At 37.6% G+C, this 23133-nt stretch overlaps 4 protein-coding genes and 2 pseudogenes across 8 annotated transcripts; 2 read left to right on the top strand and 4 right to left on the bottom strand.

The window, feature by feature from the left end:
• Window positions 1-1278: 1278 nt before the first annotated feature.
• LOC103343871 (caffeic acid 3-O-methyltransferase-like) lies at window positions 1279-3387 on the top strand (annotated as a pseudogene). The gene is made up of 4 exons (XR_016122148.1): window positions 1279-2173; window positions 2386-2696; window positions 2793-2857; window positions 2971-3387. The product of XR_016122148.1 is annotated as a caffeic acid 3-O-methyltransferase-like (transcript).
• Window positions 3388-3393: 6 nt separating this feature from the next.
• LOC103343872 (metal tolerance protein 1 pseudogene) lies at window positions 3394-6266 on the bottom strand (annotated as a pseudogene). 3 transcript variants are annotated; one of them, XR_016122145.1, is made up of 2 exons: window positions 5981-6266; window positions 3394-4772 (listed from the first exon to the last, which is right to left on the bottom strand). The product of XR_016122145.1 is annotated as a metal tolerance protein 1 pseudogene, transcript variant X1 (transcript). The 3 variants fall into 3 exon arrangements; XR_016122146.1 differs by lacking the exon at window positions 5981-6266 and adding an exon at window positions 5857-5880; XR_016122147.1 differs by lacking the exon at window positions 5981-6266 and adding an exon at window positions 5610-5728.
• A 6372-nt stretch (window positions 6267-12638) lies between these two features.
• On the bottom strand, window positions 12639-14542 carry PRPL11 (plastid ribosomal protein l11). Its single transcript, XM_008247584.2, has 4 exons — window positions 14233-14542; window positions 13984-14156; window positions 13827-13890; window positions 12639-13011 (listed from the first exon to the last, which is right to left on the bottom strand). Exons 1-4 carry the CDS (start codon window positions 14468-14470, stop codon window positions 12800-12802), a joined length of 687 nt encoding a protein of 228 aa, XP_008245806.1. The 5' UTR covers window positions 14471-14542; the 3' UTR covers window positions 12639-12799.
• Window positions 14543-15709: 1167 nt separating this feature from the next.
• On the top strand, window positions 15710-16703 carry LOC103343957 (uncharacterized). The gene is made up of 2 exons (XM_008247585.3): window positions 15710-15769; window positions 15919-16703. Exons 1-2 carry the CDS (start codon window positions 15710-15712, stop codon window positions 16534-16536), a joined length of 678 nt encoding a protein of 225 aa, XP_008245807.2. The 3' UTR covers window positions 16537-16703.
• Window positions 16704-16864: 161 nt separating this feature from the next.
• Window positions 16865-17436, bottom strand: LOC103343958 (histone H4). Its single transcript, XM_008247586.2, has one exon. It carries the CDS (start codon window positions 17329-17331, stop codon window positions 17020-17022), a length of 312 nt encoding a protein of 103 aa, XP_008245808.1. The 5' UTR covers window positions 17332-17436; the 3' UTR covers window positions 16865-17019.
• Window positions 17437-19653: 2217 nt separating this feature from the next.
• LOC103343959 (subtilisin-like protease SBT3.10) lies at window positions 19654-22994 on the bottom strand. The gene is made up of 10 exons (XM_089055920.1): window positions 22734-22994; window positions 22553-22644; window positions 22344-22441; window positions 22115-22267; window positions 21381-22045; window positions 21208-21299; window positions 20884-21123; window positions 20689-20803; window positions 20373-20565; window positions 19654-20275 (listed from the first exon to the last, which is right to left on the bottom strand). Exons 1-10 carry the CDS (start codon window positions 22857-22859, stop codon window positions 19710-19712), a joined length of 2340 nt encoding a protein of 779 aa, XP_088912046.1. The 5' UTR covers window positions 22860-22994; the 3' UTR covers window positions 19654-19709.
• Window positions 22995-23133: the final 139 nt, after the last annotated feature.

Raw genomic sequence — 23133 nt, 5'->3', positions numbered from 1 at the left:
CGAAGGCGCGGTGACGTCATTGCTGATGTCAACGTGGCGTCAGAGCGGGTTAAATTTTTTTACCTTTGCACGTGCAATGCATGCGCCAACGTTAAAAAATTTGCTGCACACGCGTCAGCTGTCCTCTGCCACGTGGTGCAATCTAATCCTCCGATTTCCGATTTTTCATCCAATCCAATGGCCTGGAATTTTTCAAGGCAAAAAATTATGAAAAAAAATCGTAAATTTTTTTTTTAAAACCCCAAAAAATACTGAATTTTTTTCTATAAATACCAATCCCTACTCTTCACTTTTAAAACAAATTCACTTTCTACTCAATAATTTTTTCACTTTCTACTCTAAATTTTTTTCACTTTCAAGTTTAATTTTTCTCTATCAAAGAAACTATTAAATAAAATTCTTTTATTGAAACATTCCATACATAAAAAAATTAACCACAACCAAAGCATTAAAAATATAAAAACAAACAAACCACAACCAAAGCATAAAAATTTCTCTATCAAAGAAACTATTAAATAAAATTCCTTTTTGAAATTCAGATGAAATTTATATGAAATTGAAAATTTGAAATTTATCTTAAATTTGAAACAAAAATTTATCTGAAATTTGAAGCTGAAAATCTTATCCGAATATTTTATCAGAAAATCTCATCCGAAAATATTGTCCAAATTAATTGTTTAGGTAAACAAATTTGTAAAAAAAACAAAAAATTGAATAGTACTTGCCCTTTGCCATGGCAACTGCTGGAATTGCAATTTACTTTTTGCAAAGGCAAATACTATTAATGTGAATAGTGTATGTCCTAACTCTCTTGCTGACTGCTGGAAGTGCCCTTAGTTGGAGCTTGATTTGGGTAATCCCTTTACAATCTTTGGAATTTCTAAAATTCTTGTCACATCAGTGAAGAAAAAAAAAAATTACCCCAATCAAATGTGGCTGTAAAATATTCCTCCTTTATGTCTTTTCCCTTCCACTGTGGCTACTGAAGACCACCAAATGCAGAATATTTTATCTTTGTTTTTTTCCCCCTAAGACTGCTGAATATTTTTATATAGGTACTTGATGCAGAATATGGTGTGTTTTATATGAAAAGTGTGTTTGTTCTTACTTAAGAATAATGGAACTCGTCCTTGCCTTTTATGTAGTTCCCACTTTTCTTTTTTTTCCTTCTTTTCTTTTTAATAACTTTTTCTTGTTTCTTGTGTTCTTGTTTGTATTTACCTAAATGGAGCAAATAATTTAACTTTGGAATATATCGGTCCAAGTTGCATCTTGTCGGTGAAACAGGGTTTTTTTTTTTGGGGGGTAAAAAATAGGGCTGTGGTTGGACCGACAAAACCGGCGGGTTATCAAAGATAACATTCGGCAAACCGTTCCGACGACTTGATCGGTACAACCAACCATCGGCAAACCGGCCTTGGTTGATCCGGTAGCAGTTCCTAGTATGGTCTTCCTCCAGTTGTTGGTTATGAGCATTTGGTGCGGTTACCACACCGAACACAGCCCTAGTTAAAAATGTAAAGCAGGTAAGTTTCAAACAAATTTGTTAAATGTAGCAACGTTTAATTGATGTTATTTGGGCTTCCAGAAGCAGACTGACTTTGGATATAATCAAATGGTGCATTCAAGCCTCCAAAATAGAAGCTCAATTTCTTCGTCTGGCAACTAAAAAATTTCAGAATAGTTTGAAACGTTGAAAACCATTTTGAACTCTCATGCATATATAAAAGTTCAAAACCATAAAAACCAACATAAAGGAAAAACAGCTGACAAAAATGGCCACCAATGAAGAAGAGGAAATTCACTCCCAATATGCTATGCAACTAGCAAGCGCATCACTTGTGCCTATGGTGCTCAAAGCAGCCACAGAGCTTGGAGTGTTTGACATACTGCACAGAGCTGGCCGTGGAGCCCTGCTTTCAGCCACCCAAATAGCATCTCAGCTTCCCTCTAACAACAACCCAGGTGCCGATTTGGTTCTTGATCGTATGCTTCGCCTTTTGTCTGCTTACTCTGTTCTCGCTTGCTCTGTCACCTCACACCAAACTGACGGGGAGGCTCTCAGGCTTTATGGGCTGTCACCTGTCTCCAAATATTTCATCAAAAACCAAGATGGTGTGTCATTGGCACCTTTACTATATTTGTGCAATGACAAGGTCACCATAGATAGCTGGTATTTTTCTTTCGAATTTTGAAAAATACTTGTCACGTTATATGGATACCTTACAATTTGACGTGTACAAATTTTTCCTTTTGTGTTTTTAATGAGTCGTTTTTGTATACATGTCAAACTCTGTGTGTGCGTGCGTGTGTGTGTTTTTTATTCTCATAAGTGTGATCATCTTCATATATTGTAAATTCTTTAAGAAATTAATGTCACTGCAGGTTCCATTTGAAAGATGCAGTTTTGGAAGGAGGGCTTCCATTTAGCCAGGCCTATGGAATGAATATGGTGGAGTACGTTGGGAAGGATGAAAGATTTGGTGGAGTGTTCAAGGACTCAATGAAAGAGTTCAACCCCATTTTTATGAAGAAGATTTTGAAGACTTATAAAGGTTTTGTAGGTCTAAAAACACTGGTAGATGTGGGTGGTGGTGATGGTACTATCCTTAACATGATAATCTCCATGTACCCTGCCATCAAGGGTTTCAACTATGATTTGCCTTCTGTTGTAGAAAAGTCTCCCTCCTATACTGGTATGATATCAGCTTCTTGCTTCCCATCAGACAATTTAGTGTATCACTATTTACTTCACTTTGCTTTGCTGACTTATGGAAGAGTTTTGCTTTCAGGTATAGAGCACATTGCAGGAGATATGTTCATAAGGATTCCGAAAGGAGATGCCATTTTCATGAAGGTTAGGTTTGTTAGAATCATCCAAATTCTTCAAAGTGCTTAAAAGATTTTTCGATTTCCTACAAAAAGTCTGCTATCGTAACTTGCAACTAATGTTAATGATTTTAAAAACAGTGGATGCTACATGGCTGGGATGACAAACATTGCTTGATGATACTGAAGAATTGCTATGAGGCCTTGCCAGACCATGGGAAAGTGATACTGGTGGATATGGTGGTACCAGAAGCCCCTGAAACTAGTCTTTCTGCTAGAAGTTTGTTTCAGTTTGATGTGTACCTGATGAACACTAATGTGATGGGAAAGGAGAGAACAGAGAAAGAATTAGAAAGTTTGGCTAAAAGAAGCGGGGTTTTCAAACATTCGAGTTGCATGTTCTGCTTTTACTTTTTCAGTCGTTGAGCTGTTTAAAAACGTGTAATATCCAGTTGGATGTGTTTTATTTTTCAATAATTACTCTTCTTTTCTTATCAATTGATTGTAATTCTTTTCATCATAAAATGCAGCAGATTGCAGACAAGTATTTTGTGCACAGAGAGATGTACTAAATTGAAATCCCTTCAAAATAAAAGTATTTTCTAGTAAGAAAGAAATATATAAGAGCAAACCAAAAGAGAGATACGATCTATCAACTGTGGAAAAGAATGTTAGTCTTAAAAATGCCAAACCCACCTAATTCCAACACTCAAGCTATGAAAGATTATCTCCCTGCAAATCTACTGACGCTCTATCTGAATGGTTATATGACTGATATTATATTCTCTCTTGATATAGTCTATAACCTTTTCAAGTACCATGTCAGCATTAGCATCCGGCTTCACGATAACATGGCAAGCCATTAACACCTTGCCAACAGTTATGGCCCATATGTGCAGTTCGTGAATGGCAACTACCTCATCCATCTCACAGAGGCCTTTCTCAAGCTTTGTGGCATCAATCTCTCTAGGAGTGCTCTCCATCAGAACCTCCCAAATATTTCGCAGCATCCGGACTGTTGTCGCCAGCACAATCAACGAAAATACAAGGGTGCATATCAGATCAATAATCTTCCACTCAGGCTTGTACCATATAATTCCTCCACCAATCATCACTCCAATACTCTGAATGGAATCCCCAAGTACATGAAGATAAGCCCCCTGCACGTTGATATTTTGTTGCTTCGTCTTTTTACCTTCTGGTTTCTTTTCGCCTTCACAGCCAGGCTTGAGCAGAGGTTCCGTGTGATCATGATTGGAGTGCACCACATGATGATGAGGGTGTGTTGTCACAGTAATCCCATGGCTATGTGTATCATCATGATCCTCATTACTGTGATGATGATCACCGTGCCCATGACTATGTCCATGTCCTTGCCCATGCCCATGCCCATGATCATGACCCAATAGGAGTGCCATGGCAATGTTAACCACTAAACCAAATGCAGAAACAACAAACATGAGAAAGCCCTGAACTTCACCAGTCTCGTTGACAAGTCTATTAATGGCTTCATAAACAAGGATCCCAGCAAGAAGCCAAATCATCTGGATGGAAACAAGAGCACCTAGGATTTCAATCCTGAAGAAGCCATAAGACTGACGAGGTGTTGCCTCCCATCCTGATGCCCAAAGCGAAAACAGAGATATTGCAAATGCTGCAACATCTGACAATAGATGAGCAGCATCAGTCAGAATTGCAAGACTGTTGGATTTAATACCCCCCACAACTTCCACACTCATGAAAATAACACAAAGTATAACTGCTATCAAAAGCTTCCGCATGGATGCCGACCGTTCCAGTGCATCTTTGGAACTGGTTTTAGCATCTGAAAATCCACACGGTCCTTCCCCACAAATCTTTCTCACACCCAGGCTTGTCTCTATAGCTGGCACATCTCCAGATACTTCAATTATATGAACATGCCCAGAATTTTGCACTTCCATCTGAAAAGCAACAAGATGAATTATTTTTAAGATTTTTATGTCAGATATAACCACAAAAATCACACAAAAATCAGAAGAAAAAGAAAAACCAAGCCTGAGAGCAATAATAGTGGGAAAAAGACAACATGAAACTGACTGAATGAATACAAGATGACAAACAACAAAGATTGAAAGATAACAAGCACATCTATAAGCATTTGATTGGCTGTCATGGAACTCAAAGAAAGCACATGAATAAATGTGTTTTCTCATGTCACCTCCCTAACTAGATCATTTGTATAACAGCCCAACAGAGTATTCCAGTTACAAAAAAAATATTATAATGTACTTCTGCCCAATCCTATATTTGTCCAACCATCCTTCAGATACCCAATTTCGACCTACCTCTTGTCCATTTATATCTTCCCAACAATCATAATTACAGGTTAGTTAAGATTAAGAAAAGCTCCTAGAAATAGAGCACTTCAATACTGAAACTTTGCCCTGACACCAAAATGCAAAGAGGGCATATCAAAACATACGTAACCCACAAAGCCAGAAACATAAACAACAGAAGGAATAATACTACTGGAAATCGTATCTTGCATTTCTTTAACTACTCTTCAGCATCCTCCTTAGAAGCATTTCGGGTAGTGCACTCATATCAATCACCATGATCCAATTGATGACAAACATTTATTCTTATAAAATAACTCAAATCTAATTGGATGAAGAAGGAAAAAAACGTTGTAAAAAGCCACACCAGTCAAATTCAGAGGAGATACATAAGAATAAAAAGAAAGATACCGGAGGCTTGAAAATTGAGAGGATGGGAATGAAAAAAATCATTATGCATACCTTAATCAGAGAACAAAAGTCATACAAACAAGGATAACAACAGACGCAATATGATATACCAACACATAAAAACCAAGCCAACAAAAAAAGAAAACTTTATACGCAGCTGTTTACGTATGCATCCAGATAACCAAACAAAAAATCACGAGACCCATCAAGCAATATCACGTAAAGAGTGCAGAAAAACAGAGCAAAATCCAAAACAACAAATCCACAGCACCCAAATAAGATAACATAATAAACTCACTTTTCCCTCTCTTTCAGGATCTGGGTAATTGAAAAAGCATTGGATTTATGGATTCAAGTACATAAATATATAATAAAAATATTTTTTTATAATGAATCCAGAGAGAGATAAAAGATAGAGATACCTCTGAACGCAGTAATGTTCAGAAGGGTAAGATGAAGCTGAAAAATAGGTACGAATCGTTGGAGCTACAATAGAGTTGTGGTGGTCCTCAGATTCTCTAAATATTACTGTGGAGGAAAGCTTTCTGCTTGAAACATGACATTGATATAAGAATATTTAGAGATAGGGAGAGACGGTGGTGCAAATGCCACAATCGCTAATTTCACTTCCAGAAGGTTCAGGGTTGAATAGTTTTTGCTTGCGAAGAAGATTCCTGTCCTTGTGATGATTTGGTTTTCCTTGTTTGCTGGTACATGAATCACAATTAATGACTTGATTTATTTTACCTTTAGATGCCCTTTTGCCTTTTGGGCCGCCAATCCATGGATTGGTTTTTTGGGTACTAAATCCAATTAAGAGTCCAATTTCTAATAACTATTGTCTTTATCTTCTTAATTATTAATTATATCCACTAATCCACTGAGCAGACGACATTCATAATCCTATTTGAATTAGTTTTCTGGTCGGCCCATGAAGACTAAAAAAAAGCTCACTTTACCAGTTGGTGTATACTTTACTTATTTTCTTTTCTTTTCTTTTTTTTGATAAGTTTGTTTTGTTTTCTTTAGCTTAATATATCTGTCTTTCTCAGTTTGTTTAATCACAAAATCTTTCAGTTTAGCCTAAACCCTAATGCTATACTTACCACATTTTTATCCCACATTTCTATACCACATGATGTGGTATATCCATATTATATGCCATATCAATTAAATCAATGAAGTATATTTTAATAAAGAAAGTTTAATTAATATTTTTTTTGTGTGTTAATAAATCATAAAAGAAAAGAAAATATTAAATAATTTTAATTGATGTGGCTCTACATCTTATCTGCCACATAAGGTGGTATGAAAATGTGGTATACAAATGTGGTAAGAGTAGCATTATTCAATGAAAAAACATCATAATATATGACATGCTGCAAATAGTTAAAAAGTTAAAGTAATTTGTTATTTTGATTAACTTAGGGCTTGTTTGATAACCATTTCAATTTTATTTTATAGTTTTCATTTTTTGTGCTAAGAATATAAAGGCAAAAGAAGGAGAATGGAAGTGAGAATGAGAGTGGACATGAGATTGAGATGGAAGATGAGAGAGAAGAGTAGCAAAAGTGAAAACAAAATTTAAAAACTAAAATCTATTTGAAATTGTTTTCACTTTTATTACTCATCCCTCCCTCTCATCCTCCCTCTTATCCTCTCTCTCAATCTCATCCTCACTTCCATTCTCCCTCTCATTTTCCACTATACTCTAGCACAAAAAATTAAAACTAAAAGCTCATATTGAAATGGTTATCAAACGGACCCTTAACATGTTCTTGTAGTGCTCATGTTATTTTACTGGATTAGAATTTGAGGTTTAGTAGTTTGGAGTTTACGAGTTTTGGAATCTGAATGTATGGCCAAAATTGATGGAACGTCGATTTTTTGATCAAAATAAAATAAAATAAAATAAATAGGAGTTGCCATCAAACAATGGTGTTAAACCAAAAAAAAAATTATAAAAAAAAAAATCGTGGGCTTAGATAACCCTCATAACGTTGGGTGGGTGATTCCCACAACCACATGACACTTGCTTTCAAAACAAATGGGAAACAACGTGTGTATCAGATTGTCCCTATTCTTATCCATAGAAAAAAAGAAGGGATAAATAAAGGAAGAGGATAACCATATAATAGTGGGAAGAGATCGTGTTTATTTTTTGGCAACTCCATTCAGCAGAGAGGCTGCCCACTTAGCAAACGTGCTTCCCCAACTGCTGTTCATCTTTTGCCTATAAAAGACATGAACGTACAGAGGTAAAAAGGGAGGAGGAGAGGAGAAGGTGTTGTAGAAAAGTGGAGGGAGGCTGAAAAAAAGCCTTGGCGACAAGGGCTTGGAGAAGAGGCAGCCGTGAGGCTGCAAAAAAAAAAAAACACACAGTGGCAGTGTGAAGAGATACAAAAAAAAAAAAAAGGCCAACAAGGCTTGGGGAACATGGAGGATGCACGGCAGTGCTGAAGAAATGTGACAGAAGCAATCAAGGCTCCTCTCTTGAGATCCTCCATGTTGGGTGGCAACCCTTTTAATCAATCAAATGGGTAGCAACCCTCAAATCAAACTCTTGGATGATGAATCCATCATGGGTGACAACCCACAATCAAACAAATGGATGGCAATCCATGCTTGGGTATAAAACCCGCAAGTCAATAATGCTTTGCCGAGCGAATCTCCATGCTCTGCCGAGCGAACCTCCGTGCTTGGGTATGAAACCCATAAACCAAATTATATGGATTATCAATCCATCATGGGTCGCAACTCGAAAATCAAGCAAATGGATGGCAATCCATATTGGGTGGCAACCCACAAATTAATAATGCTCTGCCGAGTGAATCTCCATACTATGCTGAGCAAATCTTCATGCTCTGCAGAGCGAACCGCCATGCTTGGGTACAAAACCCATAAACTAAATCCATTTTGAGTGTCAAACTCATAAACTGAATTCTCTTGGAAGATCATCTTGTCCTGTTGTTGTTGGGCACCCAATCACAACAAACAAACAAAAAAAATAAAGGAGGAAACCAGCCCCGTTTTGGGAGGGTTTGGTGTTGTTTGCATACAGACGCAACATACTAAGAAAAACAGGAAGATGAGGAACAGCCACGCTGGTTGGAGAAACGCTTGGTGTGAGCAATTAAAAAAAAAAAAAAGATAGACTTGCAGCCACGTCTTGAATTCTTGGCTGCTTGTTGCATATAGCAGCAACAAACAAAAAAATGACAGCCACCTAGAAAGGCAGAAGAAGAACAGCAACAAACAGAAAGAAGAAAAAAGGGTCAGCACCAAAAATATAAAAAAAAAAGAAAGAAAGTGGCTATACGCCACTGTGTCTGTTGCTGGGTTAAAAGGAGAGAAAGGGCCAGCCAAAAGAAAACATGAATAATAAAATAAAATTATAAATAAAAAAAAAAAAAAGGAAAAGAAACAAGGCTTTGAAAAGGCCAGGTGCCATGCCTAGAATTCCTTCTCTGTTGATTGTTTGCAAACAATCAAAAGCTGTGCTGGTCCCTTTTGTCACAAAGACCACAGTTGTGAACCAATTCTGTTCATGGGTCAGTTAAAATATCAAAGGCCCAAAATAGAATAGTGGGCTGTCAAAAATAATTGCATATTAACTCTCAAAAGTCAATAGTAATTAATGGGTAATCTAAATAATTACCCCTTAAATTTACAGAGCCCCAAATTACATATTATATGGTTCACGAATCAATTTTAAAAAATCCTCATAGCCATATTTGGGTTCAAGTGCAAATGTCAATTATAGAGAATTAGTGGCTTAATCAAAATTGTTCATTATTTTTCTTGGACATTGACAAAAAGAAAAATGGTACAAAACCATCTAATTTTCCCCATGGGTCATCTACCGATGAAAATTTTATTGAGATTAAATTCAAATCTCTCAAATAGAAATTCTCAATTAATGGGTCACACTCACCCATTAATTTCCAATTTTTCTCATGGGTCTACCCATGAAGATTTCGTTGAGATTAAATTCAAATCTCTCAAACAGAATTCTAAATTATTGGGCCACACTTACCCATTAATTTCCAAATTTTGGAACTACGTCGGTTTGATCCCGCCAAGGGTACGTAGGCAGTCTAACATTCCGATAGACACAACCGCAATTAAATTTGAATCCCTGGTTTTATCCTAACCAAATTCGTCCACACTCAACCATTAATTTCTAGTTTTTCTCGTGGGTCATCTACTCATGAAAATTTCAATGAGATTAAATTCAAATATCTCAAATACAAATTCTCAATTAGTGGGCCACACTTACCCATTAATTTTCAATTTTTCTCATAGGTCATCTACCTATGAAAATCCCCAAATTATCTCAAAGATACAAATTCTAAATTATTGGGACACATTTACCCATTAATTTCTAATTTTTTTTCTCGTGAGTCATCTACTCATGAAAATTTCAATGAGATTAAATTCAAATATCTCAAACACAAATTCTAAATTATTGGGCCACACTTACCCATTAATTTCCAATTTTTCTCATAGGTCATCTACCTATGAAAATCTTCAAATCGTTTCAAAGACACCAACTCTAAATTATTGGGCCACACTTACCCATTAATTTCCAAACTTTGGAACTACGCTGGTTTGATCCCATCAAGGGTACGTAGGCAATCTAGCATCCCAATAGACGCAACCACAACCAAATTCCCATTAACCAAACCTTTACACAAATCAGTTTGGAACTACGTCGGTTTGATCCCGTCAAGGGTACGTAGGCAGTCTAGCATCCCACTAGACACAACCGCAACTAAATTTGAATCCCTGGTTTTATCCTAACCAAATTCGTCCAAACATTTTCCTGAATGCAAATGTCAATTGTAGAGAATTAGTGGGTTCATCAAAATCGGTCATTATCTTTCTTGGACATTGATAAAAAGAAGAATGGTATAAAACCATCCAATTTTTCCCATGGGTCATCTACCCGTGCAAATTTCATTGAGATTAATTTCAAATATCTCAAACACAAATTCTCAATTAGTGGGCCACACTTACCCATTAATTTTTAATTTTTCTCATAGGTCATCCACTTATGAGAATCTCCAAATTGTCCCAAAAACACAAATTCTAAATTATTTGGTCACACTTACCCATTAATTTCCAAATCAATTCCGAACTACGTTGGTTTGATCCTTTTGAAAGGGTACGTAGACAATCTAGAGATTCAATCTAGATGCAACCATCCCAAACACAATTCCATATCGAATCCCTGGTTTATTCAGCTAAATTCACTCAAACACTCCTAAATCAAATTCATTCAAATTCCTTCTTTTGCGATGATTCATTTATTCATTGCGAATCATTGAACTACGAGTGGCTTGATTCCCGGAAGGGATACGTAGGCACCCTGAGGTTGGATTTGGGAGCAGCCGCAAAACCAAACACACACACATTCTGTTTCTTTATGATGGAATCAAAGGGTTTTTCCCTTGTAGCGAGGGATTGTAATTAAGAGACTTATGTCTTAAATGGGTCGAACCTAAAATAATAAAACCTCATTAATTGATTAGTGGTTGTGAAATTACGTTGGGAGGTTCATATTTTCCTTCAACATAATTTTTCCCTATTAATTGATTAGTGGTGATGAAATTATGCTTGGAGTTTCACATTTTTCTTCAACATATTTTCCTTACTTACTTAGGATTTGGAGACTATGTTAGGATTTTGATTACTTACCCATTTATCTATTTTATATTTCCTATTTTATTTAGGGTTAACACATCTTTGTATTTGTATAAATACCTCCATATTGCAGAAGAATAAGAAGAAAATCGAATCTGAATATTTACCCTACTTTGTTTGACTCATTAGAATTGGATTACATTAACTAAAGACACTAACTTGTGAAGTGTCGTCGGACATCTTGAATAATCTTGAAGCATAAGTATGATTTTCCTTACTATTCAATATGCACGGCTACAATAAGGCCCCGTTTGGTTTATGGAAAAGAGACTTGAGAATGGGAAATCAATTGTTTTCTCATGTTCGATAAGTCCAGGCATGAGAAATCGTTTGTTGACCCATGGTAAAGTTGGGGGGGGGGGGTAAAGTGAAGTCATCCTCCTAACTTGAATTTTGTTTTCCCTCCTTATGAGAAAGTTTGGGAAAATGAGCCAATATTAAATAAATATTTTGCATGACCATTTTCTCTCCATTAACAATTTAGAATTACAATATATCATTATATGCATTCTTTTTTTATTTGATTTAATATGGGTATAATTGAAAATTTATACAAACTTTGTTTTCCATTCATACTCAAAACAAACATGAGAAAAGAAATCAAGCGATATCTCCTGGTCACTTTCCCAGCATTACTAAATGTGGGAAATGAATCTTCCATTTTCATCCCTTAGAAAATGACATGAGAAATAATTTCCCCTCAAATTCATTCCGTGAACCAAACAAGACCTAAGGATATCATCAAAGAAAGACATAATCCTAACACAAGTAGTAACAATAATCATCTTCCCTGAAAACTCTTATATATATAACCACGTTATCTCCACAACATGCGGATGAATAGTCCTTTTTTTTCAAGAAGAAGCGTTTTTTTTTTTGGTCAATGGCACAATAATTAAAATAGTAACACAAAAATAATATAAAAGAAAGAACCTGGCAAGGACAATTGAGCAAGACGATCGAGAAAAGTAACACTAATGGACGACACCAAAGTTTCCACCAGGAGTGTGTAGGTATCTATAAAAATACTTGGGTGTTTGGTTGTTGGATATGACCGTCACACCGTCACGTTTAGAGGACAACATCACCGTTATAATGACACTGAAAATTTTATTGTGTATTGAAAAGGAAGAAAATTCAGTCTGTCTGCCACATTATTATTCGACATTTGACATTATGAGGCTGAGTAATAGGGCATCACTTAACATAGTCATAGTCCATAATCACAGACTGCTTGAAGTTGAAGTCGCTTTCCTTTTATCTTCAATTTGATTATGGATATAATCAATATAAGTAAGGACAAATAATTGTGATTAAGCATCAGATTCAACCAAAAAAATAGAAGTAAAAAGATGATAAGAGGAGAAACAAGAGTAAAGAATACAAGGATGAAGAATTTATAACCAACCACCAAAAATGGAGGTGATAGTTTTTACATACTGACTTCCCATCAGTCCTCTACTAACTTACAACAAATATGATTTTAAGAACAAAGCCTAATAATCAAGGAAACAAAATGTTGAAGGCAGCACACACTACAGCAGAACTTCCTTCTTTTTCGGTTCTAGAACAGGAGGATCGACGTCGATCCCCATATTAGCTGCAGTGCCTGCTATAATTCTCATTGCTGATTCTATAGTGGTGCAATTCAAGTCTGGCAGCTTTTCTTGTGCAATTGTACGCAACTGATCAATGGTGACCTTTCCCACCTTCTCCAGCTGTGGGTCTTTTGAACCTTTCTCCACTCCTACATGCCACCCAGCACAGATAAACAAATATTCTACTATAATGCTAATCAAATACTGGCAAGGAATAGCATTTAATTAATCAACAAAAAATTGTTATGTGGTTGCTCCTATTATGAACATATATAAAATGACAAACTATAACAACCATCCAAACTATTTCAGCCTTTCCAGATTGTGATAATTCTCAAAACAGTGGCCAAGACTCCATGAGGAGCATATGTGACAGATATAATCAAAACCAATTATCATACTGATTGAAGTAAATAACTATCAAAACCACAATTATTGTGCACAAAAGTAAGCATGCCAATTTTTCTTAGTTTTATCCTGAGATCTGCAGCATTCTGGAAATCGCTTTAAAACCTCATCTACAATTCACTCCAGCAATATGGCAGGAGATTTATGCCAAGCTAATTGGCGGATGAAAACTCAATGGCCAATTCATGATGGCAGACTATACAGACTATACAGACCTCACATTAATAAATAATGTGAAGTGGGTCATCCATGAAGATCATTCATCCACACCACCTTAAATCTTTTCAACTTGAAACAATTTCCTTTTCTTTTTTTAAATTCTGTCAGTTGATCAAATATGACCTTCTGAAATCAACTTGTGAGTACAAAAATACAAACTAAGCCTAGCACAAGAACATTGGGTAAGATATCCATTGGATTGGATGAGCATCAATTAGCAAATTAACATGGTAAGACATCTTCCAATACAATCAAATGCCATTGTTTAAGAAATATTCAGAGAACCAACATCAAACAGTTAGAGAGCAAAATGAAAGAACAGAAAAAGAGCATATACCTGCGGCCTTAAGCAGCAAAACCGAAGCAGGCGGGGTCTTCAATATGAAAGTGAAACTCTTATCCTGGCATCAAAAAATCTGATAAGATAGTCAAAATCTCTCAAACATTGAGCAAGATAATGAACAATTTATACCAAAAACGCAACACAGACTAACATCATAGACAGTGATTTCAACTGGAATGACATAACCAGCCTTGTCCGCTGTCCTGGCATTGTAATCCTTACAAAAAGCCATGATATTGACACCCTTAGAACCCAGAGCAGGGCCAACTGGTGGAGCAGGCGTGGCCTTTCCGGCCTCCAATGCCAGCTTTATCATTCCAATCACTGCAAAAGAGAAAACCCATCAAGGAAATGAATTGGAATTTGTTGAAGATGAAGCAGAAAAGTGAATCTGAAATACCCTTCTTGGCTTTTCCACCGGGCTTGGCTTTTGGGGGAGCCATGGCGATGACACTGAGACGTCTCCGAGTTTGGAATTGCAGGGACGTGTTGGGGTTTGAAGAGAACAAGCTGCTTATGCTTATGGGAGAGCCCCAAAGCGAAGAAGAGAGCTGACTTTTCACATTGTTTGGGTTGCTGCTCTTCTTTGAAGAGAAAGAGGAAAGGACATGGTGACAGGAAGACACAGAGGACGCCATGGCAGAGGTTTGAGTCACTGAGTCTCAGCTCAAAGGCAAAGTTTTGGATAAAACCCAGTATCCTATCTTCCAAGAGACGACCTCCGTCTCCATAAGGAAAGAAAACGACGTCGTAGTTTTAGGTTGGGCCATAGCCTGTAATCTATCCAAAATGATAGTACAGTTAGCCCATGAGGCATGAATTGGGGCACCTTCTGTTGAACCCAAACTCAACCTCGCTTGACAGTCCAATAGTGGATGTAAGGCTCATATGCGAAATTCTATGGTAACGGTGTGGACCTCTCATATAAACTTTCATAGTAGTCACATGATCATTTCATTCAACTTAAGTGAAGTTACTATTCAAATAAATCATGTGCCTAATATGAAGGTTCACATTTATGGTCCCTATATGACACCCTCACCATAGAACGACTCAGGCTCATATAGCGTTGTTTAAGAAATAAACTTCTATGTCATAGGTGTATATTTTTATTTTTTATCTCTCTCGTTACGTAATTTAGTATGTGATGAAAAAGATACATACACAAGGTATATATACCAATGACAAAGAAGTTCGTCTCTTTTCATAAAGTAGTGAATTAATTTATCCTAGAGGAACAAAGCTAAGGTAGTAAAATAGCCCGCCAACACCTAGCGTTGTGTGAAACAATACATGTGTGTGGGTGATTTTCAGCTATTAAAGTAAACAGGGTTACGATGGCGACTGTCTTTACCTTTTTTGTTTTTGTTTTTAATTGTACCAATGCTCAGGCTTAGTATGGAAGAAATGTCATCAGTTTCACCAAACCATATCATTTTTTAATGCTAATAAACAAACCCACAATTTGTTTCTGAGATACGTAACCTGATGACAGCCACTCCTTTTAGTACGGAAAAGACAACACTTGCTTACGCCTGCTGTTTTGCCTTTGAACCGATCAGCAAGCAATCAATATCAGACCTTTTCATATATTCTCCTCCTAACCGCATTTCATAAGTCTAGTGCAGTTAGAATAGTCCCTCAATTCAGGTTAGTCTTCGGAAGGACCCAAAAGTTCGTGACTTCTAATACATTCTACTTCACATGATGACTTGCCTTTTTTGTCGTCGCCGTCATTCTTGAATCCCTGCAGAGTGCTGTGCAACTAGTAGTGAAGGCTCATTACACAATTTCATGGGGACTGATTGTTTTTTGACTGAAGTCTATTATTTTATTTCCTCAAGGAAGAAGAGACCTAGAACAGTTAGAACTCGACCATGACTACTTTTACAGACCGAGTCAAGTATCAAACTTGGTGTGCACTTGACACTCATCAAGTATTAAATTGATCTTATCTTATACTCGACAAAAATTATGGCGAAAATGACTCGTCAAACATGTGTTTACGACAATTCTAAACCATGTGAGTTTACTATTAAAACCAGCATATTCAATTCCCTGGCAATGTATAATATATGCTATATAGTCATACATCTGCTCCACAACTCACCTTCCATCCCTCTTTCCTTCTGTATCTTGTGTTTGTATAAAGATGCCGAAATGGCGCATAAGCTTCAGGACACTTCTAAACCTGCCTCAGTATTTCAAGGTCATGGTGATACTGGCACTTAGCCATCTGGGTCTGCTCAAGCCTTCAGAACAGATAACTGAGTCAGCTACTGACTCCATGGAAGAACATCATCATCCGAATCCAGACAATTATGTTCTTGTGTTGGATCGTATGTGCCCATCGATAGTCCCCGTCCCAATTCATGTTCTAACTGCATATATCAAGAGGAGGCTTCCAGTAGTGGAGTTTGGTCAAGTTCTTGAGAGATACACAAAGCATGCAAGTGAGGACACAGTATGCTATATATGCTTGGAGTACATAGAGGGAAGCCATGAGGTGAGGGAACAGTGCAACTGCGATCATGTGTTTCATAGGAAGTGTCTAGATAGTTGGGTTAACCAGGGCCAGCTGACCTGCCCTTTGTGCAGAGCTATGTTGTTTTCGCCCAAGAGCGAAAAAACAAGCTGCGGAGGAAATCCATGGACAATGGATAGGGATGCCTACTTGGATAGGTTAGATTTCATTGTGAGATGAATAATAGTAAACTCTTGCCCGCCAAATTTCTAGTTTTTACTTTGCTTAAACTTGCTTGAGCTAGTTGAAATGGCCACTAGAGAGTTCAAAATAGACATCTCTGCAAACCATTACTTGATCCGCATATTTGTAAATTATTGTAATGATTTTAAATTCCGAGTCTGAAAGGCTGTGAAATTACATTAGTTAGAAGAAATAGTTAACCAGACACATGTTAAAATGAACTTGCATCAGGCAAACCAACAAACACCTTGCCTACAATCACAAATGGGTTTGGTTCAAAAATAAATAAACCTTCTCAGAAACTGGTAAAAATCAACAACAAAAATGCGTATCAAAAGTCTATATATTCATTGATTGAAGCAGAACAAGCTTAAAAATCATGCCATTAGAGATTCAAAAACCATCAAACACTTTGTTCGCTCATAACAAGTTTTACAAAAGCCCCAAATCAAAGGAGGGATTTGATTACATATGCTGGATTTAACCTCCAAAACCATAGAGGGTTCGTCCCTGCCTCTTGAGAGCATAGACCACATCCATGGCAGTCACCGTCTTCCTCCTGGCGTGCTCAGTGTAAGTCACAGCATCGCGAATCACATTCTCCAAGAAGATCTTGAGAACCCCTCTGGTTTCTTCGTAGATGAGGCCGCTGATGCGCTTCACTCCGCCTCTACGAGCAAGTCTTCGAATGGCGGGCTTGGTGATGCCTTGGATGTTATCCCTCAGAACCTTCCTGTGCCTCTTTGCCCCACCCTTTCCCAACCCCTTTCCTCCCTTTCCTCTCCCTGACATTTTCCCAGAAAATTTTTTCTGACCTCCCAAACAGTTTGATTTTTCACCTAATCAAGTGAATGTGGTGATCTGACTAATTAGGGGAAAGGGGTTTTTATAGTGGGGAGCGATCTTTGATTTTTGCTTTGCCGCTTATGTTTGAGTTTTTTCTGCGCGGATTTTTGTGAATTTCAATTGAGACGTTGGATTGAAACTTATCGACGGCTGGGCGGGTCGATCCGCGTGAGTGGCATTTGTCTTAACTGAACGGTTGATTATGGGTCATCTGACGGCTGAGACGAGATACTCAAAGAAAACCTGGATCACACGCATATGTGGTTTTGCGGCTGACGCATTCAATCTTAAATTTAGTTTATTATTATTAGTATTAGGGTGATTTTATTGGCACCCCATTAATTACTCTTTACACCCCATACTAATTTTAAATATAAATAACCTATTTTACCCTTGTACACAATTACCGTTAAGGACAAAAAAAATTAAAATTAAAATTAAAATTGCTCACTACACCCCACATATGTTCCTGCAACCCTAGTTTGACTTTTTTCTCAAACTATCATGTTCCTAAACCCTAAACCCAAGATTTATAAGTTTATAAGTTTATACTGGTGAAAAAATATATTGTATTTATTCATGAAGGGTGAGATTGAAGTTAGAGACGCTTTGAATGAGGTACGAGTTTATTTTTTGGCATTTTGCAAGTTTAATATTTCATAACAGTTGGTTGTGTTCAAGACATCGATCTAACGCGACGGATAATTTCGGTGGGATGCCACCCAAACTTTGCACCTTTTTCGGTTGGATTTCACCAGTGAGAAACTTAATATTCGGTGGGGATCCACCGTAAGATGGAACGTAGTTCATGGTGTACTACCGAACTTTTACCCGCCTTTCTGGCATCCAACCGAAATTTATTTATTTTTCAGTAACTTATTGCCAACCACAAATTTAATCCAAGCTATTAGGTCGTGATGATGAAGCTTCAGTAATACGCCTGTGAATCATCTTCATATCTAAAAATAAAAATATTAAGTACACACTCGAGCGTATTGGTACATAATCACAAAACGGAAATAAATTCGGTGGACAATCACTGAAAAAATACATATTTGGTGGAGTACCACTGAAAAACTGAAATAAATTCGGTGGGAGTCCCGAAAAATAAAAAGATTCGGTGGACTACCACCAAACAAGGTAACAATTCGGTGGTAACCCACCGAAAGTACAGGTTCAATTCGGTGGACTACCACTGAAGCAATGTAATTATTTCGTGGCAATCCACCGAAACTAGAATCCAATTTCGTAAAACCAGGTTCGAACTATCCAGAACCTTGAAATCAAAATCAAAATCAATATCAGACTTTGGATTTTCAAAAGTGAAATCAAATGTAGGCTTAATCAACACTTAGAAACGTAAATATATAAATCAAATTTGAAATCAAACATTGAATAAGGATTTGTGAGAACTTGACCTTCAATGGCTTTTGGGTTTGCAGAGATGGAGATGGGTGTGATGGTTCTGTTTTAGAGATGGTTCAGGTTTGCTAGAGGCGATGGCAAAGGGATTCTTCGATGGTGAGCAAAGATCTGCGATGGCAAGGGATGAGTTCTTCGATGTTCTTCGATGCAGGCAATGGCAAAGGGCTTCTTCGATGGTTCTGCGATGGAGGTTGGTGTAAATGGGATGGGGTGTGCGATGGGGTGTGTCTGCAAGAGGAGAGAATTTTCGGTGGGGTGTGGCTGGATATCAGATGGGGTGGGGTCGATTTCAGATGGGGTGTGGTGAAAGGGAAGGGGGTTTTCGGTGGGTGGTTAGGGAATGGGGTTTATGAGGGCAATTTAGGGGAAAAAAAGGGGTTTAATGAGTAATTTGAAATTTTATTAAAATTTAGTGGGGTGTAAAAAATTATGGGGTGTAAAGAGTAATTTATGGGGTTCATATAGAATTACCCTTATTATTATTATTATTTGGGTCCAAGAGATTGGAGTTTATTACACTAGATATATTTTGCACAAATATTAAAAGAGTGATCGATGATGCTCTTGTCACATGCTTTAAGGTTCGAATATCTTAATTCATTTTACTAAAGATTGGAATTTAATTGTATTCAATATCAATTGAGTTGAATTTTTTATGCATACAAAACAACATTATGGGAGGAGGAAATCAAGCACAATACCTCGGGTGTAAATTTGTATGCTCTCGACCGTTAGATTTATCATCCATACAAAGCGTGTGGTATACTGCCAAAATATGATCTATGCTGGTCCAAACCCTACATTTTGAAATTCATGATGTCCATGATTGGAAGTTGGAACATATTGGAGCAATTTAAAATGTTACAAGTTGTTATTTCATATTTGATTCCCCAGAGATCTCATACATCATTATATGATTCAAATCCGATCACACGAATTGCTATGGGGCTCCTAACAAGATGCTCTCCATCTGTCCATGTTAGGCTCCCAAACTTGTAATCTCCATGCAACTTTTGAGTTGTGAAGAAGGTGACTTTGAAGGGAAGAATTTGAGTGGTTATATTGAAACTTAAAGTTTGAGGCTCAACTGTCATTTTTATGCCAGGAGGAGCCTGCACCAATGCCTTGTACTTTGAGTTTATGTGCCCCACATTTGTCACTGTTCTTGTCACAGTTGCTGTCCTTTTGAGGTTTGGAATTGTGATGGAAGGGAGGTTGAGGTTCACCCCATGAGTTTTTGTTATGCAGTTTATATTGGTCTTGGTTAATCTGGTAATTGAGGCACTGCTGTAACCAAGGGAGCAGAGGAACTGGATGTAGTCTTCTGTACTAGCATCGAAAATGAGCCCCGGATCGATTGCCTTGTTGGGATCAACATGGCCACCGCCTATGTCAAAAGGGTCAGCTTCCTTACGGGTTAGGCCTTCGGCTGAAATGCTTGTTCCATCTGTTCCAGTCTGGGAAGCTGCAATTTGCATAAGAGTTAAGCAGTTAATGTAAGTTGTAGATGAGCATGGACTCTAGTTTTTGCTGTAAAAATAGATGTTTTGGTTTTGACTTGCCAGTGGTGACTAGAGCTGATTTTATTGCTGAAGGAGACCAATTTGGATGTGCAGATTTGATTAGAGCTGCTATCCCTGCAACATGAGGGCATGCCATTGAAGTTCCTGATAGCAGCGCATAACCGTTGATATGTTTCATGTCACGTGGTCGAAATGCAGCTATGATGTCTACACCCGGTGCAGCTATGTCAGGCTATGCCCATTGATCAAGCATTGTATTAAAAAAAAGGTCATAATGACATAATACAGATATGAAGAGAAAGTAAACGTAGTATTTGATATGTGTGTCTGTCTTTGATATGATTAGTACTGTTACCTTCAGAACTTCTGGGGTCATGGAACTAGGTCCTCTAGCTGAGAAAGAGGCAACTCGTGGAGAGACCCATTTCCCAATAACAGTTTTTGGGTCACTGAGCTTTGCAATTGGAAACCTTCATAGCCACAGTAAACAACTCAATTTTGTATCATATGTGTACACTTAAATGTTGTCTCCATCTTCTTATGTTCTTACCGTGCTTTTCTGATGTAGGAAAGTATTTGTGTCCCTACTTCATAACCTACTCTGATGCATGGAATATCGCATGACGCTAGCCCATCATTGGGAAACTGCGCAAATATAAGTCCAACCCCTCCGGCTTCCTGCACGGTGTTTGATGCAGACTCTATGTCCTGCTGATCTGATTTTGAGAAACAAAGTACTATTTTCCCTGAGGCTAATGTTGCATTGAGACTTCCAGGTTGACAATCCTTGCTTGAAGTAAAATGGAAGATTGTGACACACAGCACATGCGAAGATAAATTAAGATATTAATCAAAAGGAAAGAAGAGTTCTCACGCTGAATCATTTGTCCGGTCTAAAGCTATGCGTTCGGAGTATATGATGCCAACAAATCCATGCTTATGTTTTTCAATGTCAATAGATTGGCCCTGCAACAGAGCCATTGCAAGAAATCTTAAGTGACTGCTTTATTTTTCCGATTTTTCGTTCCAAGGATGAGTTAGCTTTACCCAAAGAGTCTGGTTATTTCCGAGTGTAATGGCTGTTGGGAAGACCCTGTCTATTGTGGTGGCTGCTACAGTTATGAGCCATGGTGCAGTGTTCACAATGGTTTGTGAGATAGGGCCGTCATTTCCTGCTGAGCAAACAACTGTAATCCCTTTTGCGGTTGCATGGAAGGAACCAATTGCAATTGAATCACGCTGATCAACGTACGAGAACAAAGGAGTCACATTGCCTACAGAAAGAGATAGGATGTCCACGCCATCATGAATGGCCTTGTCAAATGCCTTTAGAAGATCAGCATCAGAGCATCCTTCAAAGGCCCAGCAAGCCTTGTAAATTGCTAAGTGAGCAAGAGGTGCTCCTCCTCTGGCTAACCCTGAAGCTAGTCCTCTGTAGTTGACTCTCTTGACAAAGTAGCCAGCTGCTGTGGAAGCTGTGTGAGTGCCATGTCCAATTCCATCCCTTGGTGACAGAAAGTCCACCACAGTGTTGGTTTTGTTAAGATTTTTAAAATGGTCAATTGCTCCTTTTCCAAACCAGCGAGCACCAATAATTTTTCGGTTGCAGTTGGTGGAGTTAAAGTGCTCTCCCTGCTGACAAATTCCTTTCCAATGTGTTGGGATAGGATCCATGCCTTCATCATTAAAACTTTTAGACTCTGGCCAAACACCTGCATATATTCAAATTTGTGTTCAAGTACAGTTTGAAGTGTACTAGTATTTATAATAGGGGATGTTACCTGAATCTATTAAACCAATTATAGTTCCTTTGCCCATGCTATTTGTTAAAAGATTTCCCGACAAGTGCTGATGGATCCCAATAAAATCCCAACTTCTGGTAGTGTGGAGCTTGTGAATGCGATTTCGAATCACTTGGACAACTCCAGGAAACTCTGCAGTTTATGGTGTTAAAAATGAATGATGATAAAATAGTATGTTCATCATGTAGTTTCTTGCGAAATACCATACCCGCAATTGCTTCTGCCTGAGAGTCTGTTAACCTCGCAGCAAATCCAGAAAAGCCATGCTTATAGCTGTATATAATGGATTTATATGCAGCTTCTTTGCTTCAAAATGAAAAAAAGGAGCTTTCTTGTTATGTCTTTCTATATCTAGGAATGCAAATCATTTTGACGTTAGGACTAAAAGAATGAACGGTGTATAGAATAAAGCCATACCTTCCTAGCAAGGTGGTTAGCATTTGATGATGAAACTTTTTTGTCGATGCAGGATCATCATTTTTTTTCTCTCCCAAATATACAATGTGCACCTGAAAACACTCCTTGTCAAATAGCTGTGCAGAAAGAACAAAGAAAATGGAGTTGGAGCTAAAACTTGAGATTATGTATATACACTCACTTCACTTGTGGCCTCAACAAGTAGTATTGAGACATGGAGATGGTGTTGAAGTAAACAAAGAGCAAGAACCACAAGAGAGTAGTTTTTTCTTGCACATGTCCAGTCTCTTCTCGTTTTGGAATCCATCAAAAAAAATGGAAGACTCGAAAACTCTGGAGATTTTCTACAGGTATTGTGTACACTTTAAAAGCCAGCCATCACTGCATCTGTAAATTATAATCTAATGGTCCTAATAGACATGTTAAAAGTCGAAAATCTTTTCTCTCTTGTAATATAATGCTCAATCCATGTGAGGACATCATTTTGGGTAGAAAGTTTTTCCTCAAAACTTTGAATAATTTGCTTTATCTACTTCCTCAACCTTTTCTATTGTCAACTTGAACAGTAGGGCACAAAAGGT

The sequence above is a fragment of the Prunus mume genome, linkage group LG7 (assembly GCF_029339155.1).
Source record: "Prunus mume cultivar Tortuosa linkage group LG7, ASM2933915v1, whole genome shotgun sequence".
NCBI classification, from domain to species: Eukaryota; Viridiplantae; Streptophyta; class Magnoliopsida; order Rosales; family Rosaceae; genus Prunus; species Prunus mume.
Note: the sequence above shows the minus strand (reverse complement) of the source record. Positions and strands in the feature narration are given on the sequence as shown.

What these genes read in the sequence shown, in the direction of transcription:
- PRPL11 (XM_008247584.2), bottom strand. Translation starts at nt 14,470, where the DNA reads ATGGCGTCCTCTGTGTCTTCCTGTCACCATGTCCTTTCCTCTTTCTCT. An exon ending in CGGTGGAAAAGCCAAGAAGG is followed by an intron (nt 14,157 to 14,232) that starts GTATTTCAGATT and finishes TCTCTTTTGCAG; the next exon opens with TGATTGGAATGATAAAGCTG. An exon ending in TTGAAATCACTGTCTATGAT is followed by an intron (nt 13,891 to 13,983) that starts GTTAGTCTGTGT and finishes TTTTGATGCCAG; the next exon opens with GATAAGAGTTTCACTTTCAT.
- LOC103343957 (XM_008247585.3), top strand. Translation starts at nt 15,710, where the DNA reads ATGACTACTTTTACAGACCGAGTCAAGTATCAAACTTGGTGTGCACTT. An exon ending in GTGCACTTGACACTCATCAA is followed by an intron (nt 15,770 to 15,918) that starts GTATTAAATTGA and finishes TATGCTATATAG; the next exon opens with TCATACATCTGCTCCACAAC.
- LOC103343958 (XM_008247586.2), bottom strand. Translation starts at nt 17,331, where the DNA reads ATGTCAGGGAGAGGAAAGGGAGGAAAGGGGTTGGGAAAGGGTGGGGCA.
- LOC103343959 (XM_089055920.1), bottom strand. Translation starts at nt 22,859, where the DNA reads ATGGATTCCAAAACGAGAAGAGACTGGACATGTGCAAGAAAAAACTAC. An exon ending in AATTGGTTTAATAGATTCAG is followed by an intron (nt 22,046 to 22,114) that starts GTAACATCCCCT and finishes GAATATATGCAG; the next exon opens with GTGTTTGGCCAGAGTCTAAA. An exon ending in ATCAGCTCTAGTCACCACTG is followed by an intron (nt 20,276 to 20,372) that starts GCAAGTCAAAAC and finishes TGCAAATTGCAG; the next exon opens with CTTCCCAGACTGGAACAGAT.